Source organism: Alligator sinensis, unplaced genomic scaffold (assembly GCF_000455745.1).
Source record: "Alligator sinensis unplaced genomic scaffold, ASM45574v1 scaffold659_1, whole genome shotgun sequence".
Taxonomy (NCBI): domain Eukaryota; kingdom Metazoa; phylum Chordata; order Crocodylia; family Alligatoridae; genus Alligator; species Alligator sinensis.
In genome coordinates this window covers 1,569,413-1,596,598 of record NW_005842265.1, presented here as the reverse complement: position 1 = coordinate 1,596,598, position 27,186 = coordinate 1,569,413, and the positions used below count along the sequence as shown (strand labels likewise).

General features: G+C 45.5%; 1 protein-coding gene across 3 annotated transcripts in view; it reads left to right on the top strand.

Moving 5' to 3' along the window:
- The first annotated feature begins 9,659 nt into the window (after nt 1–9,659).
- The window catches only part of AMN1 (antagonist of mitotic exit network 1 homolog), a 65,465-nt gene continuing 47,938 nt past the window's right edge, over nt 9,660–27,186 (top strand). Inside the window, exons 1-3 of one of the 3 annotated variants that reach the window (XM_025209068.1) lie at nt 9,660–9,733; nt 11,404–11,551; nt 23,876–24,008. In XM_025209068.1, the coding sequence (XP_025064853.1) occupies nt 23,967–24,008 (42 nt within the window). In that variant the 5' untranslated portion in view covers nt 9,660–9,733; nt 11,404–11,551; nt 23,876–23,966. Of the gene's footprint in view, nt 9,734–11,403; nt 11,552–13,292; nt 13,426–23,875; nt 24,009–27,186 lie in introns of all 3 variants that reach the window. The other 2 variants (XM_025209069.1, XM_014521856.2) reach the window with 2 other exon arrangements.

Sequence of the window (27,186 nt, the reverse complement as noted above, 5' to 3'; positions counted from 1 at the left end):
AACATCCAACAGGTCTGTAAATCAGTTTGAGGTCCTTTACCCTAAAATAATCCAGAATGGACCTGTAAGTGTAAAAGAAGATCAGATGCAAGAATTAATCATGGAGCCCATTAGGTCACTGAAGGTTATATTAAGCTTAGAAACTGCTAATCATGTGTCCAAGATAAATTTGCATTGTACACCATTTACGTACTTACTTGGAGTGGGATGGTCTAAGCGGCTACATAGCTGAGCCACCTCCCCTCAAGCACAAGAGGAAGTGGGACATATCTACTTTACTAGGGGGGCAGGGATCTGATATGGGATACTGAGCACTGTGGATGTGGAAGTGCTACCAAACACGCTAGCCACAGTATCCAGATGACTGCAAGATTTAGCTGGTCCATTAAGTTCCTCATTAACTCAATTAGGGATGGGGCAACGGTTTGCTGTCAATCTGTTACCTCAGAGGGAAAGTCTCAATGGGTGCTTGTAGACGTGCGGAACACCTGCTGTCACACACTGTAATTACAGCATGCCAGTGTTAGACCCCAACTCCATGCGGCGCCCAACAACTAGGGAGATGACGGTCCAATCGCTCATGGATCCTGTTACTCACTAGCCAGAGCAAGCAGGGAACAAGCACCAGCACACATTGCTCGCAACAGCTTTATTCAGAATGAAGACAGCTTCAGACAAGGGTCCCTCACAGACACACAGCCCATGAACCAGGGGACCTGCCCCAAACAATAGTTCTTTTCCAACATTTATATACCTTAGTTCATACTTATTAACATTTGCTCCGTCTGTGACCCTCCTTCGGTTCCACCCATTTCTGTTCCCATCTCAAGCTCTGCCTCTGTTTACTGTTTGCTTCCTTAGCATGGTAATGCCTATGCATTTAATTAATTTATATGCCTCTTTGCTAAAAGTGCATGTGTAAGACTTTGACCCCCACCTTCTCCCAGTCAACTGTGGTTTCTTGCTGACTTCAGCCGCATCTCCAAGTCCCTACTTCTGCTTTGTCCCCTAACGATAGCCGTTGGTTTGTATCCTATTTTGACACAACACATCATGCACTTTACACCCTATCCTTTTGTTAGGAATTCGCTTACTTAAGCATTAGCAAAGTTAGTTACTTTTCATATATCATCCAGCCTTGTGACCAGCAGCTTTTGCTGAGACACACAAAAAAGCCTTCATTCAGCTGCACACTCAGTGCTCCCCAAAATCCATATCGTTACCCTAACAGTCAAAGCAGACTCAATTAATCGAGTCTGCTGGAATGCTCCGGCAGCCTCAGCATCTCATGTATTCAGAGTCCCCATGCTTCAAAATGGCTGTGGGGGAGTGCCCCAGCTGCCAGTGGGAGGGTTCGGGATTGAGAGAGTCGTCGGGAGTGAAAAGGTAAGAAAGGTTTATTGATTTAACATACACACATCTACGCATAGTATAAACAAGACAACAATAACAGACAGTAATATTTCACATCAACAACTTATTGGCAGTCCCCTTTGATGCCTGATGTATGACAAGTCTCTTGATAAAGCTCAGTAAAGTCAGGCGTCCCCGAGCTACGCTGTCCAAGGGGTACCGGGAAGGACACTGGTTTTCGGTCCTCAGGCTCCTTGAGATCCGCCAGCCTGCCAAACCCAGGTCAGCAGCCAATCTTCAAAATGGTGTCTTCCTTCCCCCAATTCCTGGACGTGCCAGCAAATGTATAACCTTCTAAGCTACGCTGTTGGCTCATAGCCATTCACAATCTTACACGAAGACCTTTCCTTATATAGCCACCCAATAGCAGTACAAGCATTTGCGTTACACCATATAAAGTCAATTTTAGCTGCGCCACTACTTACCTGCTTACAAGTTCTCATAACAGTTTTCTTTGAATTTTAACTAAACCTCTTAGCTATAATACATTCTGCAAACCACAAACACACAACAGGAAACACCTGGTCCTGCTCCATCACGGGGCACTCAGCAAGCACTTCACTTCAAGCAGGCACAACTCCTGACTGTCACAGTGAAGCTTTAACTAAAGCTCATTGAACAAGCTTTAGTTAAAGTGCCCCGGCTGCCATTTCGAAGTATGGCATGCTGAATACACAAGATACTGAATACCTGACAGCCTCTCTAATCAAAGCACCCCCCACAGCCCTGGAGCACATGTAAATACACCCAATGAATTAGATGACCAGTTAAATGTACAAGCACTAGGGAATCAACAAGTGAGTGTCTCCTTAGGGCTTGCATGCATTCAAACCCAAGCATGGATTCAAACAACAGGAGCTGCCATCATCCAGGAAGCAGATTCTACCTAAGGAAACAAAGAAAATAATTTGGGATGCAGCATCCACTTGAGAGCGTCAGTTAATGACATGGTGGAAATTAGTTAATTTTACCTTCAGCAAAGAGCAAAGTACTGTTGTGGCCTGTATTCTAACACTGGTTGAAGCAAAAGTTCAAAAGATATATCCAATATATCCACTCAAAAAATGGATCCATGTTATTTCCTGTACTGTCTCGAAAGTGGATAACTTAAAAAAAAAATCAACAGAAGAAAAGTAGTCTGGAAGGATATGTAATAGAACATGGCCTAAAATTGGTATCACGCTCTTGACCCTACAGACGCTTGTTTAGACATGCATACTGGAACATATGATTTTGTACTTGTGAATTCAAGTCACCATAATTATTCCATGTCACCACAATTATTCCATGGGAGTTTATGTAGGCCAAGGATGTGTCTGTGTACACACATTATGTAGCTTTGTCGTTATTAATGAAAAGTTTAATTATTTTGTATCTTCTGCTAAAAGCAGCTTTTCTGCATGCAACATAACACAGATGTATGGATGCGATTTTAACTTGACTACTACAGTGTTCACTGTCCATTTGTTGCTGCATAATTTTACTTTATATGATAATATTACCCCTGTCCCTATAGGAATGAATTTGCATTTACTATAGCAGCTGCTAAAACATTACGATTTGCAGGGATCCTGGTTTTCTGTTTAAAAAAAAAAAAATCACAAATTCTCTGATAAAAATCACAAATTATCTGACCAAAACCCCCAAAATCCCTCACTCCCCACCTATAGCCCCCTACCCCTGCTCCTGCCCCTTGCTCCCCCCCCAGACCCCCCCCCCCGCTTTTGCCCCTCACTCACCATCCACAGCCCCCTTGTAGCATAAAGTTAACTAAAATAACTGGATTGAATTTAGTTTAGGATGTTTTAATATAGCTTAATAACTTTATCCTTGTCTTTTAAGGAGCAACTGCTTGGCTCCATTTTGTAGTGACTATTGCTTGACATATGTAAATGAACTTTGTGTGCCTTGTGCATGTGATGGGTATGAGTGAAGGGGTGAATGATAAGTGAATGGGAGTTTTGCATGAAAACAGGGAGAGAGGATGTAACCGTTTGTGTAAGCAACAAGGTGCCAGATGTGTAAATTACCAGCCAGTAAACTAATTAATGGAGGGCCAAAGAATCCCTTTGAAGCCTAGGGCACAAAGGAGATAATGAGAGAAGGAATACTGCCATATGGGCAACAAGGACACTTCAAAGCTGACATACCCATTTCTACCTCGAGTTGAGATAAGCAGAAGATGAATGCGAAACAACGGTTAAAACATGGAAAAACCCCAAGATGCTGAACAAAGACTGGTAAAAAAAAACCCTATAAAAGGAGGATTTGAAAGATGCGGGGTTGGGGTGAGCCATCTTGACTACTGCTGATTTCTTCCAGAGCACAGATGCGTCTGTTCATCCCCGCTCCAGCTGCTATCTCCTAACATCATCATCTACTCAAAAAGCTGGGGTTGAGCAACTATTGCTGGTAACTATATCTGATGTATGTGCACGGATGGAATGGTTGTTTTGTGTACGTGTGTGCCTGTGTGTAATGATGTGCATGATGATTTGTATATGTTTGTATGAATGGTGTGTCTGAACCTCTGTGTCTAATTCATGTAATCAATAAACGCGACACTTTGCCTTATCCCTGCTTATAAGGTCTTGCTTTTGACTTGGGCAATTGGTCTTTTGTAACACCCTCAGCCCTGCCAGTGCCCCTCACTCAACACCCACAGCTCCCCACACCTCCAGCCCTGCCAGAGGGGGCCAGGGCCCTGGGTCCACAGCCCCCTGTCCCCCCAAGCAGCGCCTGATCCCTGACTGTCGCCTGTGGCTCCATCCCATTCCCTGCCTGGGCTCTGCAGCCTTACATTCCTGCCCTGACCCCAGGCTCCAAGCCCCCCACACTGCCTGGATTGGGCAGCAGCCCCAGCCCTGCCCAACTCCCTCCCTCCTTCACTATGGGGGCCTCAACACTCCCACATCCCGTCCCACTCCACCAGACTTACCTGAAGGAGCAGATCTCCAGGTGTACATATGCACATGGCACCTTCTGCTTGAATGCCTTCCTCCTGCTCCCCCCAGCCCCTTGCAGGCTGGAACTCTGCCAGTTTGGAAGGGAAACCCATGGTTTCCTATGTTTGTCTCCTTTAAGGAGCATATCTGAGTTTTTTTCCTTAAAATGAGACCGCAAGCCTGACCAGCTTCGCTTCATGGCAGTCAAGACCCATCCCTTAAGATTATGCTTTACTATTAATCTTGTCTTGTCAATTAATCAATCAATCTCTCACATTGGTTGGAATGATCCAAGGGTCCATTTGAATCTTTTTCACCTGTTCACCCTGTTAAAGTTTTCTAACAGGTTCTCTTCAAGAGACGCTCATACAAAGGGTTCAAAATTTACAAACACCTTTATTTTCAGCCTGGCAAAAATAAGGCAAAGACCCAGGTTAGCAAGAATATAGTGTAGCTCAACTATATTAAAGAGTAATTAATAGTAGTAGGATATAACACCACTTAGTTTCACTGTAAAAACTAATGGTCAGAATAACCCTTCTTTGTTCTGAAGTGTTCCAGCTTCAACAAACTCATTCACTTCTCCAAAAGAAACTACTCCTTTTAGACATGAGAGCTCTTCATAAATTAGAATTCATGAAATAGTTTGGTCTTATCTGTGATATGCAGATGTTTTTCCCCTCTAGTCACTGCCCTTTGGAGTTACTGGGCCTCTTTCAGTCTCTTTTCTGTGGGCTAGTAATCTGACTGTAACTAGATTCCTCTTTTTTGTTCCTTTTGCTGGCATTTTTTATGAGTGAGCTCCATTGCACTGCTTGTTTGATAAAAGCTATCTATCAACCATCAGGAAAGCTGACTTTGACAACCTCAGGAGGCTTGTCAGTGAGGCCCTAAGGGACTAAGACTCTAGGGGGAGGGGAGTTCAGGAAGAGTGGTTGCTCCTCAAAGGAGCGATCCTCAATGCACAAGCTAATTCTATTCCATCTCGGAGGAAAGGAAGCAAGAGGGCACAGCAACCGCCCCGGCTCTGCAGGGATCTAGCAGACCTCTTGAGGCTAAAAAGAAAGGCCTAGAAAGGATGGAGGGCGGGATTTCATATATTTCATAGACACTAGGGCTGGAAAGGACCTTGGAAGATCATTGAGTCCAGCTCCCCTCCTGAAGGGCAGGAAGTCAGCTGGGGTCATAGGATCCCAGCAAGATAACTTATTCACCTCCATTGACCACAAGATGAACATGAGCCTTCAATGCGATGTTGCGGCTAGTAAAGCGAGCAAAACGCTGGCTTGCATCCATAGATACTTCTCAAGCAAATCCCTGAATCTCATTCTCCCCTTGTACTCGGCCTTGATGAGGCTGCAGCTGGAGTACTGCGTCCAGTTTTGGGCCCCACAATTCACGAAGGATGTGGAGAAGCTTGAGAGAGTCCAGACAAGAGCCACACACATGATCAGAGGTCAGGAAAATAGACCTTTCGATGACAGGCTGAGAGCTATGGGGCTTTTTAGCCTGGAAAAGCACAGGCTCAGGAGTGATCTGATAGCCACCTATAAGTTTATCAGGGGTGACCACCAGTGTCTGAGGGAACGTTTGTTCACCAGAGCACCCCAAGGGATGACAAGGTCAAACAGTTATAAACTACTGCAAGACTGTTTCAGGCTGGATATAAGGAAGAATTTCTTTACTGTCCAAGCCCCCAAGGTCTAGAATAGCCTGCCATCGGAGGTGGTTCAAGCACCTACACTGAACACCTTCAAGAGAAATTTGGATGCTTAACTTGCTGGGATCCTATGACGTCAGCTGACTTCCTGCCCTTTGGGCAGGGGGCTGGACTCGATGACCTTCCGAGGTCCCTTCCAGCCCCACAGTTTCAGAGCCACAGCACTTCACACAATCATGAACCAGTTCCCAATCAGTGACATTTTTGGAAGGGTCCATTTGTTGTGTCTTCACTCTCTATCTCCCTCTCCTAAGATAGTAAGACATTGGCTTTCCTTAAGCAAAATAACCCCCATAAAGTTTTCTCCTTCTGTACCCTCCTACAAAAGCCATGATGTATTTACTTCCACGTGCAAAAAAATTTCCCCTCCTGACAATCAGACTTCCCACCCAAAAAAAGGCTTTCATACTCTTGCCATATTGGTTTTGTCTTCCAGAATTTCTTAGGGATTAGCTCCCACAAGCCATTGCTAGGCAAGCTGAGGCCCATCCATTCATAGAGCTCCATTTCTAAAGAACCAGCTGTGTTGTAACAGGGAGGGGACAATGGGAAGATAGCTGCCTTCAACCCCACTCCTGCTTTGAGTGCCGTCTCTTGTCTGACCAGAGGCATAAAAATTCTGAAAGGCTGTGAGGCAATCAGAGCCTGCAGAGCAGGGTGGACTCTCTTGCCCAGAGCTAGATGTTAAGCAATTCTAGACTAAATAAGAGAAACTCTATAATACATTTTTTTACACCAAAATAACTCCAACACCTGTGAAAGCATAAGTTTAGGCAATAAAGGGTGCTGACAGACATGGGGGTGGGGGGAGAGAGAAGTGCTTTACCAGAAGCAGCAACATGTTAATTGAACCCAGCTCCACAGGGTCTGTATAGATCAGGTGCTTCAGCCAGACTTTTTGATGTTTTTTGTCTAAAGCTGATTAAATCAGATAAAGTCCCACTGAAGTGCCTGATCTATACAGATGCTGGATGAGCCGGGTTCAACTAACACACTGCCTCTTCTGGGCATGCGCTGGGCTTCGCGTGGGAGTACACAGAGTTTAAAGGTTTATTGTGGGGGTTCATGTCTGCAAGCAGCCCTCCAATAGGGGAAACTCTATAGCACTTTTTTTTACACCAAAATAGCTCCAATCCCTGTGAAAATGTTGGAAGCCATAGGTTTAGGCAATAAAGTGATTAAAGCAGTTGTGACTTGCCAACCTAAAGCTTATATAATACCACCACTGAATTGCACCAGTACTGAAAAAGGAACAAATGCTCCTAATGCAGATAAGATCTGACTGCCTCTAAAACAGTGATTCTCAACCAGGGTGTCAAATCCAAATAGCAATCCTTAGTGTTAAAAACATTCTGACCTATTGGGGTCTTTCTGAGTTCTTTGCAACAAAATAATTGCTTGCTTACTTTTTTATGTCAAAACACTAGCGAAACCTAAGAGCTGGCATTTTTCAAGGGGTGCCTTGGATACATTGAGTAGTGCCTTGAGTCTATCAAGGGGAGCCCTGGGTCTAAAAAGGTTGAGAAGCTCTGCTCTAAAACACTTGCACTTTCAGTGGCACAGCTACTACAGATGCTAGCTATATGAAAGAAAGGTAACTTTGGGTAGAACAGAAGATGAACTGAACTGGGTCCTATCCAGATAAGACCCAACAAAGACTTTGAGGGCCAATTTCATGCAAACTCACCTGAAGTAGGAGAATATATTATTTTCCTGATATATATTGATAAAACTTTCCTTTTGATGGGTACCCACTGTTCTGTCTCAAACACACCACTGTTAATTTTTTATTTAAATGTTAGAGCAAGGCGTGTATCTGTGTGTGTGTGTATGTGGGTGGGTGCGTGTATATGTATGTTGATGCATGCATGCGTGTATGTCTGGGAGGCAGTGTATGTGTACATATGTGCATTTGAAGGGGAACAAAAATGGATCCGAGCCACCATGAAGTATAAGCGAGCAGATCACGCATGCAGCTTAAGCTATGAGGAGGTTAAGGGACATGACCCAAAACTGCTAGGCTAGCGCAAACTGCAACAATCCTGTCCTAGTCCAGTAAAAACAGAAACTTAGTGTAGAAGTAATTCTGGCTACAAGCAGGTTACGTACTGACCTGCTGAGTCAGCCCAGAACGGGAAGTGACCCTGTGGTTACATGCCAGAAGAAACCAGAAAAACTAACACTGCTATACTAAAAATAAGTAGAAGCATGAGCATTACTATCAAAGTCATGGCAAATGCTGATCGGTGTATGCTGTTGCTGTGCTTATGATGTCATATTTTCTATATAAACTCGCCTCCCCTATTGTATGGGGTCAGACCTCTTCACAATTCTCCAGTTGTGTATGAGTCTGTCCAGAATGCATTCTCTAATAAACCAAGTTCTCTTTTTAACTTTGATTAGTCTGTTTGTCTGAGCCTCCGCCCAACGAACCGTGGACAAGTTTTCCCCAACACATTCATGTGTGTGGGTGTGTGCGGGTGTACACATGTGGGTGGATACATACATGTGTGTGTACATGCATGCATGTATGTGTAGGTGGGTGTGGATAAATGTGTGCGTACATGCATGCATGCATATACGTGCGTGTGCCTGCATATGGGGGGCACGTGTGTGTACATGCATGTGTGTATACGCGTGTACGTGTGGTACAAATACGTTAGAATTTAGACATAATGCCTTTTTACAAAGTGCTTTGCAAATGGCTTCTGCATTAGCTTCTGCACATAGATTGAAGCCTGCTTTACACTTAAAACTTCGCAACCATACCTTTTCAGTGACCTAGAGTTACACGAAGATGAGGGGTTACTAGAGGACAGTTCCCCCTGTTAAAAACACACAGGTGCTATAACATAACCCATAATAGATTGAGCATAGCCTGAAAACTTAAACATCCTGCGGAAGCTTAAACGTAACTCTGGAAACTTTGACATCCTACGGAAACTTAGACGAAACAGTAGAAGCTGTAAGACTGCCAATAGTTGCATGACATGCTAAGGTTCTTTGTTTAGGTACGCTATAAAAGGGACCCTCGGACAAAACCCGGGGTCGACTCTGCTTTGGGAGACTCAGCCCCTTTGTTGATCTGTTTGCGCAAACAATAAACTTGAAATGGACCCAGCCTGAGTGTGCGTGTGACTCTCTCCTTGAGGTAGATTGGAAAGGCCACCAGGGGCACGAAACTAGCCGTTTGGGCAACATACGTGCATGCACACATGTATGGGTGGGTGCACATGTCTGCAGGCGAACCTTATGTGCGTAGGCGCATGTGTGTGTGCACGTGTATGTGGGTCGGTGGGTGGGCGGGTGCATGTGTATGTATGTCCGTGCACGGGTATGTGTGTACGAGTGGGTGCATGCCGGTGCCTCCCTTTCCAGACAAGAAGCGCCCGGGCTCGCGGTGCTGCCGGCCGGTGCGGGCAGAGACAGCGCAGTGACTGGCGGTCCGCGCCGCGGCGCGCCTCGCTGCCCGGGGCCGGGACTGCATTTCCCGGCATGCCGCCCGCCCCGAGGGCGTCTCTGCAATCTCCTCACCTCGGGCCCCGGCGTGCGAGGGGCGGTGCTCTTCCCGCGAGACCCGCGCGGCTGTCCCTAAAGCGGCCGTGGCTGGGGCCATGGCGGAGTCCGGCAGCGGGGTCCGCCTCCTGCTCGACCTGTGAGTGCCGCCCCCACCCCGGGGCCCTGCGCAGGGGAGGGGGCGCTGCTGGTGACGTTGAGGCCCCTGCACGGGGGCGGGGGTTGAGCCCAGTGATCCTCAACCGGTGCCAGCTGGGGTGGGGCAGGGACGGGCGGGGTGGGGGTCTTCCGTGTGCTGTCAGCTCCTTTACGAAACGCAGTTAGCACACATGTACACACACATGTATGCACTCTGCCACTGATACACACACACACACACACACACATGCCCCCACACACATTGGTGACACATGCACCCCCTGAGATCGGCCACTGCTGACGCTCGCCACCCCCCTCGCTGCTAACACCGTCATGGCCGCCTGCAGGTGGTCACCCCCGCAGCCTCTGGAGGCATGAGGCGTTCGTGCCCGCATACGTGCATCAACATACACACGTTACATACATAATTCATTGTTTAATGCCGCTGATCCATTAATTGCACTGATCCCTCATTAATTGCAATGAATGGGTGGATTGTGGGTTAGTCCGTTCACCCAGGTCACAGAGCCAGGTGAGGGGCCTCGCCTGCACATGCTTGAGAGTCATGTCTTCAGCGTAGTGGCTCTTTGTGTACCCTGTTTGCCAGTGGGACCAGGCAGCCCAGCGGGGCCCCCTTGTGTAGGATTGTATAGGCCTTTTGATATGCCATTGGGGAAGCGTGAGCCAAGGTCAGGGGTAGGCAAAATACGATCCCTATGGACTCCCTATGTGGCCCTTGGGCCCAAATAATTGCCCACCCTGGCCTGAGGCCAGCAAATAAAACTGTAAGCCCTCCTTGGTGATGGGGGCCACTGAAGGCATGTCACTGATTCCTTGGTATAAATGATAAAACAGGGGTGGGAGTGAGGGCCACAGGTTTATAACAAGTGCACAGAGGGGGGACACCAAGCAGAGCACACTGGACAGTGTCTACTGGCCCTTGAATGACTCTGAGGAGCTAGGATAACCAGCGAGTGCCCACTTGAGCATGTGCTACCAGATTTCAGAAGTGCTGCAGGCATCTGCTTCTGCACAGGGAACAAGCCCGGGATGTTTCCCCTGGCTTTAAAGACATCCAGGTTAACAAGATACAGGAAACCCTTCATGCAGACTCTTGGGATTCTGCTTGTCCTTCTTCTGTGAAAGGACATGGTTTTAATATCTGCTTAACTTCTAATTTTCGCCATGGTTCTGGGAGTGAGATGAGATTTTAGCATGTGGGCTGGTGATTTTCATAGCTGCTTTACAACCCCACAGTGCCTGTGTTTTAGGACAGGGTTTGGCAGCTTTTCAGAGCTGTGTGTTCCCTCCCGGCCACTGCCACCACAGCAGTTTTTCCCTGCAACTACTTCTCCGTGCCCTCTGGCTCCAACACAGGCCCAGCTCTCCTCACTGCCTAGCCCAGGTGCAGGTGAAATCCCACGATATTGGGACATCAGTTTTATGCTAAGCTGTGGTTAAGCTATGGCAGAGATTCTCAACCAGGGTGCCCACACCCTGGGCTGCCTCAAGATCCTTTCAAGGGTGTTACGGAGTGCTACGCAGTTTTAGTACTGTGAGGTTTACAAACAATTCACAAGATAAACCTAGAGATTTCAACTAGAAATCTATAGTTTTGGTCTTTCTGAGTTCTTTGCAATAGAAAAACTGCTATATTATTTTTTTCTGTAGGCAAAACAAAGAGTGGAAACTAAGAGCTGACATCTTCAAGGTGCCACAAGTCTAATCATGTTGAGAACCACTGAGCTAAGGCTTTGTGAGGGAGCTTGGGAAGAACACACCTTGCTGACCTCTGAATGACATGATGAAAGATAGAAAAGTGAGAACTGGCTAATGAGCAGGGAAGCTGGTACAAAAAAGGAGTGTTAGAAGCAAAGTAAAATAATGAGGATGGTTGTTGACATATAAAAACCAAAGGGGCTGGGCATGAATTTGGCAAAGGGAAGAAGTAAAGATGGATGTCTAGGCAAAAGTACAGCTGAATATTGGCACAAAAACGTGGGTATTTTGGGTATGAAATACTCCCAAGACCAGTTTCTTTATATTAACCTAGGAGAGTAATTTACACACAACATTGCTATCATTGACCCAGCCAGTTCTAAAATTGGGCTAATTGCTAAACAAAGCAGCTAACATACTGTTGAACGTACAATAAATCTCTCTAAACCTTTTGCCACTAAAAATGAATGTAAGTATTTTTTCCTGTGTTGCACCTGCGCTCCAGGAGGCCGCTTGCTAACACTGGCCTCCCAGAGTGCACAGATGCAAGCAACTTGAACACCAAGAACACACCTCAGAAGAAAACCTGCCACTAATATGTCACCAAAGTCCTCTGGCTCTATGGCTGAATCTAATGGCTCTACAGGTCCATGTCTAGGAAGACTAATAAATAATCAGTGAAATAGTTAATGATTTCCTTCATTAAGTTGGACTAGGTCAGAATTTGGACCACTCAGATCAGTGAAAATGGCTAAACTTGGGTAACATATGCATGTTCCTAACTCAGTTGTTGCCATGTTTATTTCTGGCCATTCCAAATTTCTTTCAGGGCAGAATACTAAAGAGAAGTATTGTAAGCATGCTGTGCTTATCTAAGAAAACACAACTCCTATCTGATCCCAGAAAGGGGACATCTGTTATGGTTTGTGTCAGACCTGAAAGTCAGCGGAAGTAGCAGTAACAAATAAATACTTAGATACTCAGATTATTGCAAAATCACCATAAAGAGTTATGTATCTGCACCTGCTCACAAAATTAATGTGGTCATTATTGTAGCATGGCTTTCCCTTCCCAGCAAAAGGCCAGGTATCAGCTCTCTGCCAGGATAAGGGAAATGGATAAATGAGTGATAATAATGAAATTCCAGTAACAATACATTCTATGAAACTCCAGACTGTTTTGTGTCTCTGGCATTCTGTTCAGTTCAAGCAAAGATTAATGATCCAGTAAAACCCCTTAGTTTAAAGAAGAAAAAAAAAACCTACTATCTTGTGAGGGAGACAGATTACAAGGAAAAGCCAAGATTCTGAAGAATTTACAAGATAAAACAGGACAACGGTGTACTGCCAAAATTTGAGGAACACCCTCAACACTGTTTCATTTCATTAAGTGAAGTGTGCTACATTCCTTGGGTAAACAAAGGTTTCATAGATGTTAGGATTGGAAGGGACCTATTAGATCATCGAGTCTGACCCCCTGCCCTGGGCAGGAATGAGTGCTGGGGTCAGATGACCCCAGCCAGTTGTCTATCCAATCTCCTTTTAAATACCTCCAAGAAAGGGGACAGCACCACCTCCCTTGGAAGCATATTCCATATTTTGGCAACCCTCACTGTAAAGAATTTTTTCCTGATGTCCAATCTGAATTTGCTCTCCAGTTTGTGGCCATATTTCTAGTTACCCTGACAGGCGCCCTGGTAAACATTGTATCCCTTATTTCTTGCTTCCCCCCCCCCGATGAGTTTGTAGATGGCCATGAGATCACCTCTCAGAAAAACCCACATAGGGTTTTTTCTGTAGGCCTTCAACCAGACAAGTGGCCCTCCTCTCACCCCTCTCCAGGCCATCCACATCCCTTCTGAAGTGCGGTGCCCAAAACTGGATGCAGTACTCCAGCTGCGGCCTGACCAATGCGACATAGAGGGAAGTGTCACCCCTAGACCTGTTTGTGATGTACCTACTTATGCAAGAAAGGGTATGGGTAGCTTTACTTATTACCTCATCACACTGGTGACTCACGTTCATTTTAGAGTTGCCTACAACTCTGAGATCCCTTTCCACAGTTGTGCTACTTAGAGTGGTACCTCCCAGGCTATAGGAGTGTGGATGATTCTTCCTCCTCCAGTGCAAAACATGACACTGATCCTTGTTAAACTGCATCCTATTCTGTTCGGCCTGTTCTTTGGGTAAATCTGGTATCTTTTATTAGACCAACTCAAATAGCTGGAAAAATTCTTCTTAGCAAGCATTCGGGCACAAACACCCTTTGGCAGGCTGAGGAAGTATCTGTAGATGGTCTGTGCTCTTCCTGGATGGAGTGGTAAAGCAACCAGAGGCCAGTACGTATGCAAGAAAGCCAATCAGTTAAAATGTCAATTGAGGTGTATAGAAGGTGAGAGACAGGTGGAGAGGGTTTGGAGGGAATTAATTTTGAAATTTTTGAATTTTGAAAGAGCCACATGGATACCACGTGAAGAATTGCTGTAGTACAGAAGAAAGCCCCACCCCCGGATCACACACCACTGCTTATGACATATCATCCCTCCCTGGAACCTGTATGGAAAATCCTCAAACAGTTGCAACTCATACTAGAAGGAGACCCAATTCTCAAAGAGATCTTCCCAGAACCACCAATCCTAGCCTTCAAACAGACACCGAACCTTGCCAACCTCATCACCAGAAGCAAACTTCCTACATCCCAAAAAACACTGAATGGATCCAGACCATGCCGGGACAAAGAAATGTAAAATTTGCCAAAAAATCTCCATCACCCCTACAATTACAACATCCCACAACAGAACCATCAGCATTCCTGGATCTTTCACCAACTCTCCTGTCTCTCATTCTTTGACTACAGCTACATTCATTCCCCCCTTCCCAATCCCTCCCCTTCCCTTCCCCCCATCTGTCTCTCACCTACTGACCACTTCAATTTACATTTTAACTGACTGGCTTTCTTGCATACATACTGGCCTCTGGCTGCTTTACCACTCCAGGAAGAGCACAGACCATCTGCAGATGTTTCCTCAGCCTGATGAAGGGAGTTTGTGCCCAAAAGTTTGCTAAGAAGAATTTTTCCAACTATTTGAGTTGGCCCAATAAAAGATATTGTATTTACCCAAAGAATCTTGTCTGCCTATGTCCTTAGACCAACCTACACCCCTGATTCCTTGGGTAAAATACTTTTGCCACCTGGGGGGGAAGGGACCACACTCACTTCAATAGTCTCCATGTTCCTAAAATCCATCAGTTCTATACTATTTCATGTACAAAATCCTGTCCATCCCTATCCACTCCCTGTTAGTCATTTCACAACCATCATTGCTTCTTCCTTCTGGTAACTCACACATATTTCATCTGCTTCATCCCTTGTTGGTGGTAGGAAGTGCCCTATAACCTCTGCTGCTGGTGGTGGAATCTGGTTGATGGTTTGCTGGGTAGCTGTTTTCTAAGTGAACAGCAGATTGCTCAGTCTCACTTCTGGAGGGGATGAAAAAACAAGCAGAGATGGCCAAAGAGTTCATGGTTCATAAAAACAGGCCTTATTATCAAAAGGCTTACCTGAGCATATTCTGGTTCGGTGGTGCTCAAGCCAGATGAGTAGGGCAGGGCAGGTCTGCAGTCTGGATTGAGACCTGTGCACCTGGATTGGGCCCTAAAAGGGCTCCATCTGGCCCCATGCACCAGGATCAAGCCTTACACCAGCCCTGCATGCAGGGATCAAGCCTCATACTGCCCCTGTTCAACCCTGCACCCAGTCTTGGCGCCATGCCCTGGGATCAGAATCAGGACCCCACATCACCCCTGCCTGGCTCTGTGTTCCAGGATCAGACCCTGAGGCCTGGTGCCACCCCCTGAGTGCCAGGATTGGGTTTGCACTGACCCCCCTGTTCCCCTTGATTTGACTTGTGGTTAGGAGTGAGATTAATTGATCAATGAAACCATTCCAGTCACAGTTCGAAAGCTTTATTAGGATACACAGTAGCAAAGACTTTTTGGTACCAACAAAGGTAATGCTTACATAGCCTTGGCTTCAGGAAAAACAGGTCTCTTGGCCAGGCATCTGCTTTTCTGGGGGCTCGCTGAGTTGTTTTTTTCTGCCGAGCTTCGGGAAGGGTCCGGTGTGTCACTGGTCCCATGTCCAATATTTACAGATGGTTGATTTGACATGCTAATAATTTATATCTGATTGTTTTTATTTAAATGTCTTTGTTTCACTGGAACTTTTGGAACTGGGTGGAAGCAGATTTTAGTGACCCCGGGAAGGTGTCAAGGGTTCAAACACCTTAACTAAGACTCTTTATTTTTAGGTCATCTGACCCTGGTCTGTTAATCATCTGGTATTCTTTAATCAAGATCTTGTTAATCAGTTGAAATTTATATTTTTGAGAGCGCAGAACAAAAGAGTTGTTATCTCCTCTTATGGCTTGCCCTTTGGCCTTGATCAATTATTTACTAACTGTGGCCTGAAAAAGGATGCTTTGCTTTTTCCATCCTCAAGGCTGCCTTTGTTTCTATAATCATTTGAACAAGTTAGCAAAGATACATTTATTATAGCAAAATAACTATTAAAACAGTTGGTCACCTTAGTTATTATTATTTTAGGATGCAATTGTAATACAGAGTATTTAGAATACAGGCCCTTGGCTTTATGTTCAGTCATATTTCTGCAGCTTTGACTTGGGTTTCCTGAAAATATTGACATCCACACTTCCTGCAATTTGGTTATGCTTTAGATAGCATGTGTTTGATTCAGTTATAGTGCTGTTTGTCACCCATTGCTCATCCTGCAAAGGCCTATGCATGGTCTACACCTAGGGTGACCACCTTTTCAAAACAGAAAGATATATTCACCTCTTTCACACCCTTCCCCCAGTTGCCCACCAGCGGCATGGCTGGAGAAGAGCTGAGCAGAGGGGGTGAATGCAGGCTTGGGGCTCCCTGCCCTACTGCTTTTCCCTTGGGAGCCCTGCACTGGCTGCACACCCCCTGCCCACCTGGCAGCAGCAAGGGGGCACAACACACTGCCACTACTCCTGCTGCTGTCAGGCAGGCGAGGGGCACCTTGCCATGGCAATCTGGCCAGCGCAGGGCTCGTAGGGGAAGGCAACAGGGCAGAGAGCCCGCATCCGCCCACACACAAAACTGGGGGGCATGTGCCTCCCATGCCCCCCCTGGGGGGTGCATGCAGTGCCTGGGTGCTGCCCTTCCCCCCCTGCTCCCTGAACAAGCCGCCTATGGCTCTGTCCCGCTCCATGCCCTGGTCCCAGGCTCCATGTACCGCTCTGGCTGGGCAGCGCCTCCAGCCTCTGCCCTACTCCCTCCCTCATCGTGTTGCACACACACGGCATACAGTTTAAAATAAAAACAAGCAGGATATTAGGGGATAAAGCACAACACTGCATTTATTACAAATAAAAACAAAAAGACAAAAGTAAAAAGCGGTGTCCCATTCACACACACATAGTCACTTACATACACACCCAACCAACTGTTTGATATACATAGAGACAAACATACAGACAGTCCTGCAAGTATTAAGATGTTACCGGTCCTTAAGTTGTTCGAATTAGCTTGGTGGCCAGCCAAACCAACTACGAGGGCAGAGCTGGGTCCTGTCAGATGCGTTCCAATGCTCCTTCTTTTCACGCAAGATAGACCCAAAGCCTTCTTGTTCTTGTCCATCCTTATACAGGTTTCCCTCAGTTTATGCGGTACATACGTTCCCAGAGAATGGCGCATAAATGGAATTTGTGTAAAGTGAACGCAGTTTACAATGGAACAGATAGGGATATGTTCCCAAAGTGGGGAGGGAGTAAGGCTGGGACTAGGGAAAGGGTGCGGTGCAGCCCCTTGGCAGCTCCTGGGGTTGCAGCAGGCAGTAAAGCAGTGGGAACTGAGTGGGGGGGGCACAGCTTTTGCTGCTATGTGTCCCCCGGGAGAGCTGCAGGCTAGGGAGCTGCGCCAGGCTCTTCCTGGTGGGGCGTAGGCCCCCAGATCTGCACACAGGACAACAGCAGGCTGCTGCTACAGCCCTGCAGCCAGCAGCAGCACCGGGCTCTCCCCAGCACTCAGTGGGCAGGTTGTGGGGCTATGGCAAATAGCACTGCCATCTCATTCCTGCAAGCAAGGCTGAGGCTAGCAGCAGCACCAGGCTCCTCCTGGCACTCCAGGCAGGCAGTGGTGGCAGCACTGGGAGGGGGGCTGCTGCCACTTCAAAATTCTCCATAGCCCCCCAACCTGCCTGCCGAGCACCAGGGAGAGCCCAGTAGCACCACCAGCCCCAGCCTGCAGTGGAAGCCTACTGTCATCCCGCATGCAGATCCAGGGGCCCGCACCCCACGGGAAGAGCCTGGTGCAACCTCACTGCCCGCAGCCCTCCCGGGGGGCATGTAGCAACAAGAGCCGTACCCCACCCCCGGTCTTGCATCCTGTACCCACTCACAGTTCCTGCCGCCTTGCAGCCCAGGGCCTCCTCTTCTCCCCGCTCACCCTAGTCCCTGCTGCAGCAGCTGCAGGAGCAGCTGACGACAGCTGCCTGTAACCACTGGGTTGCACTGTGCCCCGAACCTCCAGGGGCTCTGCTTCTCCCCACTCACCCCAGCTGCTGCAGCAGACCCGGGAGCAGCTGACACCACCTGCCTACCCCATGGTACGGCACAGCCCAGGGGCTGGGGTGCGTGGGGACAAACGGAGCCCTTATCACATAAGAGTGAATTTACCTCACATATAAGAAATTTTGGGTAGGAAAAGGGTGATCTCATACGAGCAAATACGCATATGTAGAACCCACATAAATTGAGGGAAACCTGTAGTGATTGCTCCCCATATAATTCTATGGGTCTTGCTGTGTCATGTCCCATTGATGATAAAATCATCTTCCTCTTCTGTTGTGATGTTATGATTGGCAGACACTTCTGGCTTTGTGGTTTGCAATTTCTCCATTTGTTGTCTGCAATTCTTCAGCCATTGGAACAAAACATTATCTTATATTTTGTAATCCTCAACTGCTGATCTTGGACATTGTTGTAATCTTTGGCTGTTAAACCACAAAAGGCTATTTCTACTCTTCTAGTCTGAGGTACAAGATAGACTGTCTCAATATATATATTTCCACACATACTGTTTATTCTTTCATTACCTCTTTCCAAACATACCAGACATAACATAGCTCTTGCATACACACCACTTCTCTTGTACTATATGTAACCAACTGTTACATTAATGATTATCTAATATAAAAGTTAAAACAAAATATTAACTAAAGCTAAGCTACATAGTTGTTTAAGCAAACTAAAATAGATATTAGTTATTTAATAAGGTTTAAATGACAAAACAATAAATGATAACTATAAATGATTTTATAAAAAAACCAAGTTAACTTTAATTTTAACAGCTAAATGGTATATTGCTAAAATATCAGATATATATATATGAGGACAAATCAACACCAGCTCAACAACCGTGGGGGCCTCAATCTGCCTCCCTTGTCCCCTCATGCCTCTTCTGCCCCATAGCGTGCAAGGAACTGCTCTCCACACTGCCTGGCTGTATTCCCGGCCATATACATATGTATCCCAGCTCCTGTTCCCAGTAGCCCCTTGCAGGCTGGAAAGCTGCCAGCCTGCAAAGGGAAACCTGCTATTTCTGATCCCTGTATGATTCTACAAATCCAGGACAAATGCTGTCCTGGAGTCATGCAGCCCAGGACCAGGACTTGATGTTCCCATTCTGGGACTGTCCTTCCCAGTTAGGGACAGATAGTCAGCCTATCTACCCACCTCCAGCCCCATGCTCCAGAAACAGGCCCTTTGGACATGATCTAGAATGCAGGGGCTAGGGATCCCCATGAGCCCAGAAATTTGGCAGCCGTGAAGAGCGCTGTGGACCGCATGACACAGTGCTGGGGTTCTGGATCTGTCCCATAGGCCAAGGGGTTGATCACCCCTGCTCTAGTTCAGTGGGGCTAACCTTTTTAGCAGGTGTGCCACAGATTTAGCCCCATGTCCTCCCTGAGTACCACTCTGATTGTCTTTCTGTGCCTAATCCACCACCACCACTCTGCTTTCTGTCCCCTACCCTGTACTTCCTACAGATCTGTTGCTCTGCTTCCTGCTCCCTCCCTGCCTGAGTTGGTACTCTACTTCCTGCCCTATTTGCTGCTGTGCTGTTTACCCCCTTCCCAGTCTGCAGCATGCCACACACACAGGCTTCCTGTGCCACTTGTGTGGCACATGTGCTGCAGGTTGGCCACCCCGATCTAGTTCATCAGTGAGGATAATAGTTAAATAATATAAAGCAGCGATGGCTTGAGAATCCTTTCAGGGATGTCATGCAGTATTAGCACTTTTAGGTGTGCAGACATGATTTGTAAGATAAACCCATTGATTTCAAATAGGCATCCATAGTGTTAAAAACGTTCTGACGAGTTGTGGTTTTTCTGAGTCCTTTGTAACAGAGAACTTGCTGTTTTATTTTTCCATCTCCAAAGAAAAAGAAAAATGAAAACTAAGGGCTGGCATTTTCCAAGGGGTATCTTGAGTCTGAAAACATTGAGAACTGCTATAAAGTTTAGACCAGCATGTAGGCTGTATTTCATTTGTTCCGGTACTGGAGAATGAAGGATCTCATTTGTGATACTGTCAGTAGATGTTTTATTAGGAAATGCTATACTATATTGTCACGTTTGGAGAACCAAGAGTTCCTCCTAAACTGAGCTCTGCTGTCATTTTTCCCTCTCCCACCACCTGTGGCCTTAACATCTATGTTCCAGTTTCTAAGCTGCAAGAACATTGACTTTGTTGTGTGTTAGTGCTAATTAATAGAGCTTGTTGGGCTGAAAGTCGAATCCTACTTTTCTGTGGGCAAGAAGAACTATGTAATTAACCCAGAGTACTCATCTGATATCAGTCAGAAGCTTTACTGAATACAAAAATAACAGGATTCACTAAATACAAAGCAATCAATCAACTTTACTGAGTCTCCCAGTATAGAAGCAGGCAGTTACAAAATCTGAGCCCATTAGCATGAATCTCACCACGTCACAGTCTGTCTAGAGCTGTTAGGGGTCACTCTCTTCAGTCAGCCACACTGAGCTTCCTGAGTTGCTCTGCTCCAATTCCAAGGGCTTGATCTTTTCTCTTGGAAATCTACATGCAGATGGTACGAATGGTTAACAGTGAATGAACATCTTGTTTGCTTATTGCTAGTTAACCATTTAGTGACATCATCATCACTAATAGTAGCCAAGCTTGTTATATATTTGACTTATAGATCCAAAATTTACAATAACACAGCCTTACACACCTGGAATATTTTTCTGTTATTTTCCTTTTCCCGCACTAATAAGTCCCAGTGGTCACCACATTATGGTTTCATTTGTGTTTCTGTTGTTTTTGAAGTTCCCTGGCATTTTACTGGGATTAGCTTTAGGCCAGTCATTGCGTATCATTAACTGAATCATCTCGAAAAGACTTCTGGGAGTTTGGTCAACTTAACATGACCAGATTTAATTTTCCTCACAACAGAGCTACTTAAAAACTTGCTGCCAGAATAATTTTCCTGCAGAAAATTCTGTTGGGAATAAATCAAAACATTTTGTGGGAACCTAATGATTTTATCTAAACGTTATATGGGAATTTTTTGGGAAACATTTAGTATCTCATCTGTCACTTGTTATTTTTGTTGTACTACAGCAAACTTGAAATGATAAACTAAAAAAAAGTGCCTAAGAAGGTGGAAAAAAAAATCAGGGCATTTCATTTTGTGGAATTTTTAAAGATTTCAACTTCTTGTTCCAATCCAGGATGAAACAAAATGTTCAGTTTTCCGCTGTGTTCCCTGGAGTGCTGACATTTGGTGGTTTGGTTGTTGATAAAAGGCAAGAGACCATCTACAGCTTGTCCTTTTGTTGTTTACAGCCCCAGAGCACAAGAGCAAACACTGATCCCAATGCCTATCTGGTTATTTGTGACAGCACAATATAGGTTTTTAATTGTCTTGCCTGGGAAGATTCAGAAGAAAGCAGGAAGATGCCATGAAGAATGGTAGCAAGTCCTGGTTTTGCTGAGTTCTCCAGGTTTCCCTCCAGTCTATTCCTTATACTTCTCTGCAACTTACTCTAACATATATTCTCTGTTGGTTTAATTTACATTTCTTTCTTTTACTGGGACTTAGGAACTGTACTAAACTAGTCTTTCTATGGTCCTTGAAAGTGTCAGTTTAAATCCATCTGAAAATTGCAGTTTTTGGAAGAGAGGATTTCTTACTCCCTCTGTCAGCATCTTGGAATGTTACTCGCCACTTCTTTGTTTCTTTTCACATTGTTTTATGGTCTTCACTGACAAGGCTGCTTTTGTTTTTTACAATTTATCCAAAACCTTAACACAGCTATATCTATTGTATCAAAACTACAGCAAACACATTTGGATACATCAACCATTACTTCTAATGTGTTTGGATTATATATTTTGAGCCTTCTTGTATGATATCTCATTTCAGGACTTTTGCACTATTCAATTTGCTCTCACTGTTGATTTTACTGGACACAATTGCTTTCTTTACTTTTGCTGACTAAGCTAGGTGTAAGCTCTGCAAAGGTTTACTCTGCTGTTACCTAGAAACAGGTTTTAGGGCCTTCTGCTTTAGCCACGCTTTTGCAACTTGGTTTATGCCCCTTGAAAGTGGCTGAGGATGGCAACACTAGGATGTAAGCGCTACTTTGCCACTACCTTAATTAATTAGCAGGCTACTTTCATACTGGTGAGGGTGGCTGCTTACAATGCCTGTCTCACATGAGATCAGCAGTCACGTCACTTTAGTACAAAAACTGGACTCTGCTAGGTATGGAGAAGGGCCAAGATTTGTGGGAAGTGTCCTAAATCATCATATCTGTCAAGTAGCCTGTGCTAAAAGAGTCCTAGCAGATTCTGACTGATATTTAAAATCGGGGAAATAGTTATACAAACCCTTTCTGTACTCTTCTGAGGAGGCTAAGTGTTCCTGTGATGCAGATGTGCTTGCAAGTCTCTTGTCTTTCATAGGAGTGCTGTTAAATATCTTCATGCACAGTTAATCTAGAATAGCATTCCTCAGCTATTCATTCCATTTAGACATGATTCCAAAAACTGCCTTGATAAGTATAATTTGTCTGACTTTTTTTTCCCAATGGAGAGGTTTGTTTTTTCAAGAGTTTTCTAAAGGATCCGTCTCATGTGTAGCATACTAGCTGCATGTTGGAACCAAGCTTGTCTTATATAAAAAAGATGAGAAGCGGAGCTGCCTGGGTTTTGAAGCCCTCTTAGACACTCTCTAACTTTGCATAGTTGAAGCAGGATTGAAGAATTAAGTGTATGTTCAGTAGGATTTGTAATTGCTTCTTAGCTGGTCCTATTAATCTAAGTATGTACTCTGGGGCACAAGTTTCATTTGAAGAATCACCATTGTCCTCCATGTAGCTGTGAAGGGGAACAGAACGGAGTCGAATCGCCATTATGTGTAAGCGAGCAGATCATGTACCCAGCTTAAGCTACGAGGAAGTCAAAGGGCGTGACCCCAAACTGCTAAGCTAAGCACAAACTGGAACAATCTTATTCTAGTTTAGTAAAAACAGGATACTAGTATAGGAAGAGTGTGGCTATTAATGGATTGGTGTATCTGTTACTATGCATATGACGTCATACTTCCTATATCATACTTCCTATATAATGAAGTTGCGCGCGAAGTAGAACAACAGACAGTTTCCTCTTGGGGCAGTTGTCTGTTCAGAATGCATTCTTTAATAAATCAGGTCTTTAAATTTATGTTGTCGTTCATCTGAGCCTCCGCCTAACGAACCCGGGGACTAGTTTTCCCCAGCAGCTGTATTTTATTATTGTTTTTTAAAAGCCAGAATCCAGGCCTTCAGTTACAAGACAGATGAGAAAAAAAGAATTAATGAGTAACAGAACATCACAGATTTTATAACATCAAATCTGTCAAAACAGGAAACTGTTTTGAGATTTTTTATGACAAAGGGTGCCACATAGAGAAGAAGCAGGAAATTTACAACATTCAAAACAAGGCATAAAACAGGATATGCTAATCTTGCTAGTACAAGTGCACACAATCGTGTAATCCAGAGATTATGGAAAAAAAATCTGTGACCAGGCTGTTTTGCTCAAACATGAGAAATTATTTTAAGAAGTCTACATTATGAATAGTGCCCTCTTAATTCTCCTACTTAACAGAAGATGGTTGCCCACTAACAGCCTTACTGGTATATAAGAAGGTATCACAAAGTAGACACTAACCAAAAAAACAAAGGCTGTAAACACATCCCCTTTAATCTGGTAAATCAATATTTGTCTTTAACTGATAGCTAATTAACTGCTAGGGTACCACCACATCATGCCTCTATGTGACTTTTATTTTGTCTTTTATTTCAGATGTCTTCAGAGCTTGACAAAGAACATTTCCAGATATGCTGCAGATATTAAGCCGTTGCCTCCCAATATAAAGGATAAACTGATTAAATTAATGAGTATTCAGGGGCAGATAACAGATTCAAATATTGGTGAGGTAAGAACATATTCAAAGCTGCATCTGTCTCTCCTCATTCATGCCTGTTTAATGTATAGTGAAGTATGAACACAATTAAACCTGCATAAAAAAATTAATGCGTGACCCAAAGATCTCTTACCGTTTAAACTTTTTCCTCCCATTTGTATTTTCAAATGTCATTTTTTCCTTATGTCCTATCATATTATAGATTATAAGGTTATAGATCATATCTTTTGCTATCTCTAAGGCTAGGTACAGACATTGCACATAAACCGTTTTAAGTGATCAGAAACTGGTTTCAACCTGTAACAGAACAGATGTTCAGTGCACATAAACTAGTTTCAAAATGGCTGAAACTGATTTAAGATAAACCTAATTTTATCTTGAATTTAGTATCAAACCTTGAATTTAGTATCAGACTTAACTGATTTAGGTCAGACTGGTTTATGAAACTTCTGTCCCAGACCCCTTCCTGGTTCAAGTTAAATCACAGTCTCCCAGCATCCCAGAAGGCTTTGTAGCCCTGGGTTTGGCTGGGCTGGGCTGGGCTGTGCTGTGTGCCTACAGAGAGCAGGGCTGGCCCTGCCCATCTGCTTCCTGGCTGGAGCAGTGAGGGCTGGCTGACAAGCGGGTGGGAGTGGTAAACCTGGCTGGGGACTGCAGTTGAATTTGCTTGGAAGTGGGAAAAGCCCCTGCCAGACTTTTCCCTGCTGGATCAGAGGGGGTGGGGGTGTGGGCAGGAAGGCTCAGGCAGAGGGGAGGGAGTGAGGTTTAAATCCCCTCTCTCACCAGCATGGGACCCCAGCCAGGGCCTGCTTGGTAGAGGCCAGCAGGAGACCAGCAGACTCCGCCCCCTCCCACCTCTGGCAGAGACTGAGCCAAGCAGTAGATAGGAGGGAAAGGAGCCATAATTGCCCTCAGCTCCCCTAGGCCATGGGGGAGGGGGAAGAGGCTAGGGAACCGGGGCTGGAGGGTCTGGTCCCCTGCCACCTGTGAGCACAGGGCCAAGCCCCGCAGGACCAGACTGGGAGGTGGTGGCAAAGACCTGGCACAATCATCACATGTATGTGCTGGAGATGGAGATTAGGGAATAGGAGAGGGTCCCAGACTGCTTGAGCTGGTGTGACCAAAGAAAGCAAAGACCTATATTTACATTATAAAGCAGAACCTGTAAAAAGGTGAGAGACTGGAATACCTAAGCAGAGATGAAAGATGCTGAATGCGTGAGAGTCCTGCCAAAGGTGCTATTGGTGACAGACATACTAATGTAAAGGCACCCCAGGGAGAGAACAAGGGGCAAATGCACCTGTAAGAACTCAAGTAGAGATGAGGCCTGGGGGCTCTCCACTCCAACAGCCAAGAGCATCTGCTCATTCCCCAAGAAGGACTTTCTGAATACCTGGCTGTAAGGAGACGCTGCCCTCAGGGTTATGTAAAACTTATGCAAGGCTTTCTCTTGTCTTTTTGGTTTATTTCATGCCATTTTAAGTTAGACTAAGCTGTATGTGCTCTCACGGTGTTTTACTGAGCTGTATTTTAGCTTAGGGGAAGATTTTTGGTTATTCTTTTGTGTGTGCTTGAGCTTGCAAACTGTTGTTCAATACATGCTCACTGTTCAAGCTTTTATGAATTCAGTGCCGCTACCTTTTTCCCTACCCGCCCCCTCCTCAGCCTAGCAAGAGCTGCTCCTCCTTCTTGAGTGGAGGAGGGTGCAGAAGCCTGGCAGGCGCTGCCCTCCCCAACCCAGGCGGACCCAGGCGAGTGTCCCATGTGGGCCATGGAGGGGATTTAAACCCCCCCACCGTCCAGCGTGGGGCCTCGCCGCTCAATCAGGGTGGCGGGAAAAGCCTTGGAGCTTAAGTCCCCTTCCCTTTGCCAGTGGCTAGCAGGCTAGGAGGCATGCTCTAGTACACCCCAGTTTCTAGCCTGGGCCACTGCAGGCATGTGGCTGCATTACCTGAATCAAAAGTGATTGTTTACTTGCTTCTCAGTTTAATCTCTGCAATTTAGACTAACCTGCAAAGACTGAATCAATTCAACCTCAGACTTTTTGACTGTCTGTACTTAGCCTAAAGGTTCAGGAAGGCCTATAAGAACCTATATGGAAAAGAATATGGACAGTCAATTAAAAACTTCACATAGTAGTTGTTTTATAGTTGTCTTGTTTTGAATCAGTTTAATCCTGGGAGACTGACTGGTGGACTTGCGTGTTATCTCTGTGAAACCTAAAAGGGGACCAAGAAGTGACATTTCATTGCTCTTCAGGTTGCATGTAGCTTTCATAGATTCATAGATGTTAGGGTCGGAAGGGACCTCAATAGATCATCGAGTCCGACCCCCTGCATAGGCAGGAAAGAATGCTGGGTTTAGATGACCCCAGCTAGATGCCTATCTAACCTCCTCTTGAAGACCACCAGGGTAGGGGAGAGCACCACCTCCCTTGGGAGCCCGTTCCAGACCTTGGCCACTCTAACAGTGAAGAAATTCTTCCTAATGTCTAGTCTAAATCTGCTCTCTGCTAGCTTATGGCCATTATTTCTTGTAACCCCCAGGGGCGCCTTGGTGAGTAAAGCCTCACCAATAACCTTCTGTGCCCCTGTGATGAACTTATAGACAGCCACAAGGTCGCCTCTCAACCTTCTCTTGCAGAGACTGAAGAGGTCCAGGTGCCCCGGTCTCTCCTCATAGGGCTTGGCCTACAAGCCCTTAACCATACGTGTGGCCCTTCTCTGGACCCTCTCCAGGTTATCCACCTCCCTCTTGAAGTATGGCGCCCAAAATTGCACGCAGTATTCCAACTGCGGTCTGACCAGCGTCCGATAGAGGGGAATTATCACCTCCTTGGTTCTGTTCGTCATGCATCTGCTGATGCACGATAAAGTGCCATTGGCTTTTCTGATGACTTCGTAACACTGACGACTCATGTTCATCTTGGAGTCCACTAGGACTCCAAGATCCCTTTCCACTTCCGTGCCACCCAACAGGTCATTTCCTAGGCAGTAGGTGTGCTAGACATTTTTCCTCCCTAGATGCAGCACTTTGCATTTCTCCTTGTTGAATTGAATTCTGTTGTTTTCTGCCCATATGTCCAACCTGTCCAGGTCTGCTTGTAGTTGTTCCCTGCCTTCCGGTGTGTCCACTTCTCCCCACAGTTTTGTGTCATCCGCAAACTTGGACAGAGTACACTTCACTCCCT